Below are 13201 nucleotides of genomic sequence, written 5' to 3' on the forward strand. Positions count from 1 at the left end.
TTTATTACAAGATCTTGGTGTTCCTATCTGTCTCCCTATGATGTTGTATTGTGACAACAAGGATGCCATTAGCATTGCTTACAATCCAATTCAGCATGATCGTACCAAGCATGTGGAGGTTGATAAGCATTTCATCAAAGAGAAGCTGGAAGAAGGATTGATTTGTGTTCCTTTTGTGAAGTCTGCTGATCAACTGGCTGATGTGTTCACTAAATGGTTAAGTGGGAAAGTCTCATCTTATTTTAGTCAAGTTGGGCATGTTTGATATTTATGCTCAAAACTCGTGTAATGACTAATGAAGAGCAGGAAAGAACTCATACCTCACCTACACACCATAATGAAATTAAGTCACCAACATCCAAGTACACCCCCAATCAGCAAACCATCAATATGCTGTTTATTGAGATCCTTAGGCATGCAAAGTGCAGCTTCAAATGACATTTTCAACAGGCAGTCAACATATCGTCATCTAAGAAGTGAAAATACTTGTGGCAATGTGTGGTTTTTACTCTTTACAGCAGTTTAGATTTTTAGGAGGAAAAACATCCCAAAGATATAGAAAGATTATTTTCACTTTAAGAGAGAATTTGAATCAAGTGTAGGTTCCAGATTGGATCCTCTCGTGTTAATTTGGATTAAGGTCCTACCCCCTAATGTTACCCAAAGCATTTCAAAATGCATTCAAAAGCCAACCAGTAATTAGATCATAGAATAAAATTCCATGGTAATTATGTGCCTCAAACATCCCTTCACAATAAAAAAATAGCACATATCTATACATTTCAGATGGTAAGAAATCAACTTTGGAATGGATGTCCTGAACCATGAGAAAATTATTATAGAAAAACTTTTATCGTTGAGAAATATTGGCATGAAAATTTAAATAGTTCTTACAATCCTAGTTTACAGTTATAACAACCTTTGAGCATTTGGCTTTGATGCAGGTCCAAGCACTAAGAATAAGAAGAAGCAGCCTTGAGAAGGCTGCTGTTTTGTTGTTTCGTTGGAGCCTTTTCCCATACTTAGTTTTTTTGGGTGAATAATAAATTCATTACCAAAGGAAAGAAGAACAACAGCCCTTAAATAGGAGGGAAAAAAGAAACAAAAACAGGGAGCAAAAGCCAAAAGACTCAAACAGAAGAGCCGGCGGCTAGGAGGGAGATAGAGGGAAGACCCCAGAAGACAACAATGAGCCTGTTCCTTGGGTTATCCTTACAAGAGGAGGGAGCAACCGAGCTGAGTTTGGTTTTAATTTCAAAAGAGATGGAGTTCCAAATCTGGTTTAGAGAATGGGATTTGGTAGTCCATTTCCGTAAATTACGCTCCATCCAAATATGATTGATCGCTGCACAAAAAGCCATCTTTCTGACCACATCGCAAAGAGAAGATCCTCCAAAAGTCATATCAACCCAAAGCCACTCTCTATCAAAAGGAAGAATCCGGCGATTTCTTGGCCAGCATTTAACAAGAATACCTTTCCAGATGGATCAAGAAAAGGGGCAATCAAAAAACAGATGATTGGAATCCTCAACCCCATTCCAACATAGACCACAAGAAGGGGGGACAGTGATGTGCCGATGCTGAAGGACGGACTGCGTTGGAAGGCAGTTAGAGAAGACTCACCAAACTGTGAAGCAGTACCGGGGGATATGATATTTGAACCAGACAAGCTTCCTCCAGGGGACAAGAGGTTGACGCAACCGAATGAGATCCCAAGCAGCTTTGGAGCTGAAGGAACCCAAAGTATTTGGCAGCCACATAACACAGTCACCCCTAAGCAAGGGTCTTCTTTGAATAGTGGGCAAAAGGTTCCAAATAGTGGTGAGCTCAGGATTAGAGGAAGGAGGGGGGGCCCAGCCATTAGCATCAATGATATCAGCCACCAAAGCATTTCTAGGTAACCCAGAGCCACAGATAGTTCTTGAGGTGACTTGTTAGAGGAGAATTCCCATGGCATGCCAATGATCCAGCCACAAGTAAGTGGAGTTTCCATCACCAATGTGAGAGTGAATGGATCCGAGGACAAGGGGACGGGAAGCCAGAATATTGCGCCAAACCCAAGAAGCATCTGAGGAAATAGACAGTCCAAATGGAATCTGATCGGAGCAGCCCCGAATAAATCCAATCCACCCAAATATTTTTCTTTCTAGAAGCAATCTTCCAAATCAACTTGATAATGCCAGCTGAATTCACCTCCTTGATCCTTCTAATACCCAAACCACCTTCCGCAGGAGGAAGACAAACTGAGGCCCAACTAGTTGGATAAAGAAATCTTGAGGAATTAGAGCTTTTCCAAAGGAAAGAAGACATAAGAGATTCCAGGGATTTGATGATGGAGGAAGGCAGCCCATATATTCAAGACCAGTAGATATAGGAAGCTTGTAGCACAGACTTGACGAGAACCAGGCGACCCGCAAAAAAGAGAAGCTTGCCTTTCCACAGTTGAAGACATTTCCTGATAAGATCCAGCATGGGAGTGCAATGACGGGCCGCTAACCTGGCTTGAATTAAAGGGAGGCTTAAATATTTGACAGGAAGCTGGCCAAGAGGAAAGCCACAAATAGCCTTCAAAGAGATTTTGTCCAACTCAGAGACCCTGGCCAAGAAGAGAACGGACTTAGAAGGGTTGATCTGGAGGCCCGAAATCATTCTTTTCCCCCCTGTTAATTATTTTTAAGTTGTTGCTTAGATTTACTTCCCCTCCACGATTTTATTAGAGGGTGGATTTGTTTAAATTTGTTTTTGTACTCAGATTTGGAGTACAAGTCTGCTGTTTGTAATTAGGAATCAGATTGGGAATTATCAGTCCTAATCTGAATAGGATTTTGGGCTCAGCCCTGATTATAAATAAACACCATCGTGGGAGGCTCCCCCACAGTTCAATTAAAATTTTTTTGCTTCTAGCTTGCTGCTGACATAGCCTATTGCTCTTTGAGCTTGCATCCTTGTGGATCTCAAGGTGGTACAAGGTGGGTGGACTCCTACGACTCCTTGCATCGTGAAGATCGGGAGGTTTCTTCAAGTTTCTAGCTGCTGCCTTGCTGGTTCTTCAAATCAGTAAGTTTACTCTCAATTCCAGAATACATCCTTCTCTCCTTCATCCTCCAACCTAAGCCATCCTTTCCCCATCAGACCTCCAAACCAGTTTTACATCCCCTCCATTAAACCTGCAACTCCTACCCTAACTGGGACTCCTCCATAACTTCAAATCTGTCCATCCGTTTCAAACCAAACTTCCAATATACATCCCCCACACTTCTCCCTACACTCAATCCAAAACCCAGCTCATAACTCCCACTCTATCCCCTCCATTCCTTCACTCCGTTAAAACCCAAAGCCTGCAACACAATTCTGTCCAAAATTGAAGAATTTTAAAACCTTCCCAAATCCTATTATTTATATGCCATAAATGCACCCTAGACCTGCACATTAAAACCCCATAAACCCCATTGCCATTGTCCAACCCTAACCCTAGTTTTGACCAAGATTTCTGAACCCTAACCCAATCGGCCAGCCCTTGTGACCCCATTACCGCTCCTAGTGGGATTATCCTTACCTAGGACTACATTAGGCTTATGCACTCAATAGTCAATACCTATACACCCCACAAAATATGAAAGAGAGAACCACACACGACAATAACTAAATAACAAATAACGATCAAAGTATAGAATGTCTCGAAAAGCTAACCTGCAGTTCTGTGATATCCTAAGTAGTGGTGCATCAAGCATTGATTGAAATTTCAGGAAGAAAGAAGGCAGATTCAGCACAACTGAGGAATCTTGCTCAATTTTCTTCCACAACTTCTTGCCAAAACTTCGAACAAATCCCCAAGCATAGACAGCATCAGTAACCTGTCAAAAGTATGAACCTTCACTACAGAAAATGTGTTGATAAAGCAACCCACAATAACAACCAAAAGATATGAAAAGAAAAAGAAGGAAAATGTAAACAAATGAAAGGAAGAACAATGAACAAAAGGCTGGCTGATACCTTGACAGAAAAAGCACATGCTTTATAAATGACATTCAAATTAGAAGACAGAGGATACATTATATCCCCAAACCAAGAAAAGTCTCAAACCATCACAACACTAACCTACTTGGCTGATTCAACTTACTCCATTACATTAAATTGGTAACTGCCTACTGGATCAAACTAATACAGCATACTCCTCTACATTCACTACTGGTACCCACCTAAGTTCGTTAAAAAATAAATTTAAGAAATACTCAATCAATATTGCCTGGAAAGTTCAAAATAGGAGCTGCACCCACGTTCAACAGCTGTGGGCACAGATTCCAAGACTAAAACAGTATGGCCATGCCTACTACCATAACATTCCCTGCCACTAGTAAAAGCGTAATACCTAAAGGAAATATAAATAATCTAGTCACATTTGCAAAATTATTAACTGCTTTCTTAACACTCCACCATTGCACTATCCCCTAACAACAAACAAAGGAAAAAAAAAAATACAAAAGCAGAGGACATCAATTACAGAGGTTATGCTCTCTCTATCCATCCTTTTCTACATCATAATTCTTCAAATAAGAGCCACTATCACCATCAAATCCCTCCCATATTTCAGGTAACCTGAAGAAGTTTTCTAGATGATATTCTGCCCTTGGCACAACTAACCCGAACCTATTACCAACCTTCCATGGTACTCTAATATGGTCTAACCTGTTTTAAGGCTTGGCCGTGTGCCACTTGCTCACCAAGTGGCAAGTAAACTGATTAACAAGGCCACACACATAGCCACAAGGCAATCAAGTAAGTAAAAAATAAAGGCTACAATCTGAGCAACAAAGTAGAAATGATCCTTCTTTATTGGCAACTTGCAATATCAGACTACAATTAATGAGGAGATTGTTTACAAGAGAGGAACAAGGGAACCAACTCTTTTGGGGCAACACAGACCTTATGCCCCTCTTCAATATAGGGTCTTAAGACCTCGGAACTTTTCCAAAAGGAGGCATAAAACTACTCACTTTTGTCATTGACACCACTACATAATACAAAGCACACAACTGCCATTACAAGCATTACAAGGATACAGCCACATTATATACAAAGCATAGTTGTCAAGACTCAAGGCATCGACAAGGCATCAACTAGGTGTCCAGGACGATTTTTGGGGGCCTAGGCAACTGCTGCCTTAGTGGTACTGTGGTAGTGAACACCTTAGTGTTATCGACATAGGTTAGGCCCTTATTTATGCCAAATATTATTTAAGTAAATGAACATTTACTTAAGATATTATTCATAAATAAGCAAATACCCCCCTATTTGACTCCAATAAAAATAGTTAAAAAATAAATTCCAAAGGGATAAAAACCAAACCCACCCACCCACCCCCAATTCAAGAACAAAAACTGGATTTTTGGCGGTAGATGAAATTTTCAACTTTCTAATGCTGGAACTTTTCTCAAATCTAAAAATTCCATAAACCTTAATATGGTAAAACATTGTTAAAAACTAAAAGTGCGGTAAAATATTCATTTGTTTTGATATATATAAAAAATCTATACACATATTTTTTCATTCAGAGCGATTTTGACAGCATTCGCATAACTCCTTCAATATAAATCATATTTAAGCAATTTTGGATTTGTTGGAAAATTGATTTTGTGTTCTACCTAATACAAAAATATCATGTAAAAATAAAATCATTTGATCAGTCTCAAAGAACAAAACATTTCTCTAAATCGAGAGCAGTTTAATATAGATAAGATCATATTTTCTAAGAACAGTATAAACCAAATGTGAGACTAGGTATACCAGGACAATGACCAATTCCAAGTATAGTATAAGCCAAATGTATGTTTTGTTTGTTTAAAACTTTCAATAGCTTGCTTCTTCAGTTCTGTTGTCTTCTAGTTCTATGCTGATTTTTTATGACTTGATGTGGCTTAAATTGATTTTCGATGACTTGATGTTGTAAAACCCACCTCTAAACCGGATCTAATTGAATTTACATGATTCCGGGTCCAGGTTCAGTAACCATGTATGCCTCAATGTTGTGGGCTTTATCGGTTGAGGATTCGAACCAATCCCTAGTTCACCAATGGCGGATCCCGAAGAATCGACTGATGTAGCTATCATGGGGCCTAAGGAACCAGAAGGGGCCTCACATATAAGGTTTGCATGCGAGAAATGTTGGGTGGAGCATATGCAAAACCTGTCAATCTTAGAGGTCGGGTACTAGGTAAGGAACCCGTTAGTAACTCTATATAAAAATTATTATCTTACTTGAGGTCGTATAGGCTGAAATACGATTTTCCCCTGTGGGAACCACATACCCCGGCTGGGCTAAATTGCCCGCAAGCCATCACGGTCGGGCTCTCAATTACATAGTGGGATGCCATTCCCGGGACTTAGCTATAAGTCTTACTTGGGCAGAATTAACCTTTAGAAGCTAAATAACCCATTTTACCCTAACTAATTCTAATTAGGCCCAACTAAACGGACCTTAGTAGGTCTTACCTATATAAGCAAAACCAAGCCTTAGAACCTCATTTCTATCTCAAATCAGTTCTGGTTTTGCTCTAGAGAAAAGGAAGACAAGATAGAGAAGACTTGGAGAATTTGGGTGTTGGAGAGAGAAGGTCTGAGTAAAGGTTGATTGGTTGGGTTGCTGATGTCTCCTCCTATTGAATCTCATTTAGGTAGATTGCAAACCCCTTCAGCTGACCTATTTCTTCTTTTTCTTTGGATTCAGCTGAGTTCATAACTCAAGCAACCCATAAACCTAGAAATTAGGCAAATTGGTTTCAAAGCCCCTAAACCCTACATATAGTTGGGTTGATTCAACCCAATTGGTGTACTCTGCATCTCCGCTAAACCAATTCATGATTTGGGAGCTTTGCATGGCAAGATTTATGAAAAGAAACCCCAAATTCGAGCACTGTAATAGCCACCGGATGGTGAAGCTGCCTCCACTGCGGACGACCGGTCCATGGTCTGTTGACCATCCAGTCCTCCCTGCTGACTCTGTTTTGCCCCCTAAATGGTTGGGTTTGTTTCTAGTTTTACCCTAAGATCCAACTAACACTATGTACCATTAAACTAGGGCAGAACCTTCATATTGGTGAGGATTATCTTGGAGTTGGATCTTCTACTAACTTGGACAATCATCCAACTCAAGGTGAGTGGGATTTGACTTTAATTTTGGAGTGTTTATTTCATTTCTTATATTATGTTTGCTGCACTTGTTACATTCATCATATCAGAGTTATGTTTATATAGATGTAGTTTCTCTTTTTGCATTAGATGTATGCATATTGTTAGGTTGCATTCCATAATTCATTGCATAATATTATGTGTGTTATGTTGAGATGTGGGTTGAGATAGTATGTTGGTATGAAATAAATGATGATGGTAATGTTTTGGATATTTTATATACTGTGAAACTCATGACATCTATGATAGACGGTGCATATGGCTAGGATTTCATAAACCTCGAGCTACAACCCTTGCCAACAGGGGTGAAGTGTTGTATAACCCATGGTAGGTCTAATGCATGAGTCTGGAATGCCATTCACTGCTCTCCCAAGTTTGACAGGGGATTCCAGAATGGGAGGTGCAGTAGGGTTAGCTTCAGGGGTTTGTTAGGGACTAATGGGTGATTCTGGTACCGACAGGCTTCCATCGTAACAGAGTTGTATTGCTAAGGTCTGATGTAGGATTCCGGAACTATGAATACAATACCTGTTACAGTAGCACTCAACCTCATGAAAGTTAGATCCGTTGTTAATAGCATGATTAGTTTAGAGACATGCATCATGGACTATATGCATCTGTTTACATGTTTCCCCTCATTGGGCTCAATGGAGCTCATTCCCGTGGAATTCCCCTTTTTCAGATGGCTTTGTTGGTTGTGAAGAACCAGAGCTTATGGATGATGCCGCTTTGGACTTCATCACCGATAGTGACTATGCGATGCGGAAGCCTGAAGTGCATGACTCTTCATGCATGTGCGACCAGTGCGAGTGCCTGCGATTTGGCCTAACGGACTAGGCTGTTCTTTTTTTTTGGGTAAATAAAAGAAATAAATTACTAAAAGGAAACAAGATTACAAGAGCCCCTTAGGGGCAGCAACAAACAAGCAACACCAAGCCAAGCCAATGCCTTGGGTCGCTTTGCCGCCTTGACAACTATGGAAACAATGAGAAACATCATTTTTCTGATGGAGAACATACACCCAAGTAGTGCGACTAAAGCAATCAATAAATGTCACAAACCAACGAAATCCAAAAACAAACACACAACAGGCAAGGCCCCATACATCCGAATGAATAACACCAAAAGGAATTAAACTTTTATTATCAGATATAGGAAAGGAATGTCTAGTATGCTTTGCCAAAGTACCAGATTCACAAATAGAACTGTCTGGACTACATTGTTTAAATAAAGACGAAAATAACTTGGATAAAACTCCCAAGGAAGGATGGCCCAAACGGCGATGCCACATGAGAAGCTTAAACAGGGCATGGGTAGATGCATCAGGAAGAAGAGCTTCAGTAGAAAATGTAGAAGGACTGTCCAACAGATAAAGACCACCAATCATCCTACCATTGCCAATCGTATTGCCTATGTTCAGGTCCTGAAACACACAATGAGAAGGATAGAAAGTTACTTTGCAGTTTAAATCCCTACTAAGGCTACTAATAGACAAGAGATTAGTAGAAGATTTAGGGACATGGAGAACTGACGAAAGAGAAATATTAGGAGAGCATTTAATGGCCCTTTTCCTAAAACAGAGGACAAGGATCCATCAGCTACCCTGAACCCGGTAAGTACCTGACAAAGGAGAATATTGGAAAAAATTGGTGGGTGAGCTGATAATGTGATTAGTGGCCCTGGAATCAATTATCCAAGAGTTAGGAAAACCGTCCGAGGAACACTAGTGTCACACCCCGGCCCGATTCATAAAGGCCAAGTGTGTCAGGATGTCCTTGACAATCCAACCAAGATCACCATGCAGTTCTCTATTCGCAATTTCAGTCACAATATAATTAAATTAAGAGCAGCGGAAGCAATTTAATATGAAATAAGACAATAATTAAAGGAAACTAGTGATAACAGTTGTATTTATATATATATGAACATGCTTTTACATCAGGGTTACACAGTTAGTTCACAGAAGGTGTAACACTAACTAAGCCAAAAAGGTTATATACATAAGTACTACAAAAACTAATATAAACAAAAGGAAGGGAGGAGCCTGATCAGTCTGGGAGATCAAGAGAATGAGCAATCGTCGCAGGAGCACGAAGCATCGTGCTCCACCAGAACATAAGGACCAACTTCGCGATCAACAGGAGAATCCTGAACAGTAGGAGTCCCCAAAGGAGCACAAACAGCAGCGATAGAAGTCTCATCTGTAAAAATAGAGTGATCACGAGGGGTGAGCTCTCAACTGAGCCCAATAAGGGAATGCATGCAAACATATCGCAGCAATTATGATGAATGTCCTAAGTAGCATGTCCTAACATGGATACTAAGTCATATGTGGTATAAGTACTCATCGTAGTAGATGCTAACCTCGAAGAGAACCCGCCAGAAAGCATGACACAAGGCGCTAACCCAATGCACCCCAACGACCAACCGGAAAACATGACACCAGGTGCTTCGCATACACGGCACCCGAGCGAAACCATTCTACCACGCGAGGACCCGCCAGAAAGCATATCACCAGGCAAACTAACCCAATGCAGACCTCAATGACTAACCCTACTGCTTGTTCCCACAGCCGAGTACACACGCTAACACGGGACAGTGAATGGTACCCCGCATACCCTTCCTACGTATCACGGGTTGTCCAACACCTTACCCCCTATTGGTAAGGGCGAGTAATCGGGTTATGATAAAACAAACCAATTAACGCAATCCATGCATGATAACACATGTAAGTATAATCGAATTTAATAGAACAATACTTTTTCAATAATAGTCATCAGAATAAGTTGATATCAATGCAAATGCAAGATGCCAATGCAACCTAAATCATACGCAGATTCTAATGCAATAAATAAAAGCTAATAAACTATATGAATAGGATAATTTTGATGATGTATGACATGGCAATCGTAACAAAACAAATTAAAATGATAAACACTCCAAAATTTAAGGTCGAATTCCCTTACCTGTCTCTGTAGGTAAGGTCTCAATAATTACCCTCCAAAATAGCCCAAAGAAATTAGACAAACCAGCAAGAATAGATCGAAACAGTCCCTATCAAGTAAAATCAGCAATGTTTGGAGGTTAGAGCATAGCCAAGAGATCACCAAAGGCATCGTGGGTATTTTGGTCGAAATGGCTGAACCTTGTCCGGTTCAAGGGGCGAATTAGGGGTTTTACTTTAAATGGGCAGATCTTAACATGCACAACCCCAATTTCTGGTTTCGTGATAATAATTAAGGTGGGTCATTTCACTAATTTGTTGAATTTCAGATTTAATACTAAAATTAGGGATTTAGGTTAATTAATTCTCAAATTAATGATTTAGGGCTTATAAATTGGTTCATGGAACCCGAAATTAGATTCAAGAGAGAAACAGCCCTGAAATTTCAGGTAGAACGAACCTAATTTGTTCTAAATTAGGTTTATGTTGGTAGCATTCCTATTTTTAAAGCTTAATTTACATATTTTAATGGCTGCCATGGGTTAGGACTGGGTTAAGGCTTAGGATTAGAGAAGAAAGAGAAGAGAACAGCAGAAATTTAAGGACCTACTTGAAATTGATGGTGATATCAGTGTGACAGCAGTCCTAGATTATGTAGGAAGAACTCCAATTGCACTCTCAAGCTTCAACTCCAAGTGTAGAATCAAAGCCCCAACGTATGATGTACCTCTCTCTCCTTCTTCTTCCCTTTTTCTTCTTCTTTCTCTAAGTTTCCCCAAGGCTCTCAAGGCTGGATCGATTCTTCTTATGTTTAGATAAGAGGAAGAAGGAAAATAGAAAGGGGGGTTTATATATATGCATAATACTTAAGCACTAAGGGGTAGGGTGGTAATTTGAGTATTAATTATTTCTATAACTAATTTATTAACCTCTTAGATTGATGAATAGTGTAATTGGTTTATATTTATAGTGGTTGAGTTATCTAAGGCATGTTTGGCCTTTTAATGTAAAATCAGCTTTTAAAACTAATTTTTAAAATTGTTTTTAACCAGAATTTTGTACTTATTACCTTAATGTAATTATAGAATGATGTCACATGACATCATGGGTAAACTGTACGGTAATTACTTGGAATTGGAATCTCCACTGGGGATGTGGGTCCCATGAAGGATAAAATGACCAGAATACCCCTAAAAGTCTAATTGGTCATATAATCGGCATACGAATACACAAATAAGTTCATACTTACAATAAGTTAGTTAAGGGATAGGCTCTGCATCCCCTCCAGGTAGCATATCTGACACAGGTAGCTCAGATGCGGGACCCCACCAGGGTTCTCTGACTCTAGAAGGGCAGGTTGAGAAGACTCCTCCCCGGAATCCTCCATAGGTGTGTCAAATGGTTGGTCTAGTACCTCGACCGATGCAGCCCACAACATTGAAGCAAGCATCAACACAGGACTGGAACCTGAAATCACACAAGTTCCAAAAATTCAAATTTATTGCGGATTTTACAACTAGCCACCGAAAAAAATACCTGGCGAATCCTAGGTCGATTGAACAGGAAGAACAGTAGCAGAGGAAGCACTGGCACTAGGAGAAGCCCCATAGGAAGTAGTCTCCAACCTAGTCATAAAGCGACGAAGGTGAAGAAGCTTATCAGAAGAAAGAGGAGCATCTCCAATGAGCTCATCAAAAGCCATGAGATGGGCAGCAACAGTAGATTGGCCTCTACCACGACCACGAGTGGGAAGAGGTTTACCATGTAACTTCCAGCATCGATCCCACATATGCCTCTCCTTCCCACAGTAGTCACATTTCAGAGGAGTCCTGTCAGCAGATGGTCCATCGGTTGCACGGGAAGAGGATCGCACAGTAATAGTCCCACGGGAAGAATTGTCAGAGGTGTGAAGGGCAAATTTTTCCATGGGAATGGTGTGAACCATAGCACTCCTACGGCTATCTTCAGAAGCTACGATCGCATAAGCCAGCTCAAGAGAGGGAAAGGGATCACGATTGAGCACATGAGCCCAAATCTGATCAAACTCCATATTAAGCCCTACTAAAAAATCATATACGTGTAGCTTGTCTTCCCATTTGGGAAAGGCAACAGTGTCGGGCTCACAAGTAGCAGAGAATTTCCCATAAAAATCCAAGGTTTGCCAACAACCACGCATGGTGTTTTAATACTTGGAAAGGGAGAGATCCTTTTGTTGCAGGTTATGGATTTTTCGTCGAATACCATAACATTGGGCATCATTGCCTACTTGAGAATAAGTAGCCTTTGCAACCCTCCATATAACAGCAGCAGAATCAAGGAGAAGGTAGGCTTGAGAAATGGTGGGATCAATGGATTGAAGGAGATAAGACATGACCAGGCATTCATCGGTTTCCCATTTGGTGAGAGCAGGACCATCAACAGAAGGCTTCACAGTGGTTCTAGTTAGATGTCGCTTAAGACCCTGAGAACCCACAGCCAAGGAACAAGACTTTGACCACATCAGATAGTTACTGCCATCAAGCTTGACAGAATTGGAATGGAACAAAGGATAGTCGCGCTCATGTTGCCGGACTACTCCTCCCTGTCCAGTGGATATGGTAGACTCGTCTTGATCCGACATAATGGTTGATGTGCTCAAAAAATAGGGAAAAAAATCACAGCATAAAGTCTTCACAAAAAAACAAGACAACCATCTAGATCATAGGCAGATCAAAGCAGAACCCTTGGTGGGAGAAACACCTCACCACCAAGGGAGAAGAAGACAGGAAGGCAAAGTGGCGGAAAAAGGAGCCAAGAAGAGGAGGCGGAGAAAGCGGCAGTGGTGTTGGGCTGTCGCAAGAGGGAGAAGAAGGCGGAGGCGAGGTGGCGGTGTGGGGCTGCTTCGGCGCGAGAGAGAGAGGAGGCGGAAGTGGAGCGGCGGCGGTGGTGGTGTTAGGCGAGAAAGAAAAAAGGGGAGAGAGGCGGCTTGATGTTTAGGGTTTCATAGAGGGGCGCAATTTCCAAGAACGATTTTTCTCCCTTGCTCTGAAACCATGATGCAATATTAAGGGAATTGAACTTGTGTCAATGAGA

General features: G+C 40.8%; 1 protein-coding gene across 9 annotated transcripts in view; it reads right to left on the minus strand.

The window, feature by feature from the left end:
• The window catches only part of LOC122645947 (WASH complex subunit 5-like), a 157072-nt gene that overhangs the window by 106714 nt on the left and 37157 nt on the right, over positions 1 to 13201 (minus strand). For all 9 annotated transcript variants that reach the window (XR_006330545.1, XR_006330546.1, XR_006330544.1 and 6 more), the window contains exon 10: positions 3691 to 3854. Coding sequence is in view for 6 of the 9 variants with exons in the window: in XM_043839412.1 (XP_043695347.1) it covers positions 3691 to 3854 (164 nt within the window). In the remaining 3 variants the exon portion in view is untranslated. The remainder of the gene's footprint in view (positions 1 to 3690; positions 3855 to 13201) is intronic.

The sequence above is a fragment of the Telopea speciosissima genome, chromosome 1 (assembly GCF_018873765.1).
Source record: "Telopea speciosissima isolate NSW1024214 ecotype Mountain lineage chromosome 1, Tspe_v1, whole genome shotgun sequence".
Taxonomy (NCBI): Eukaryota; Viridiplantae; Streptophyta; class Magnoliopsida; order Proteales; family Proteaceae; genus Telopea; species Telopea speciosissima.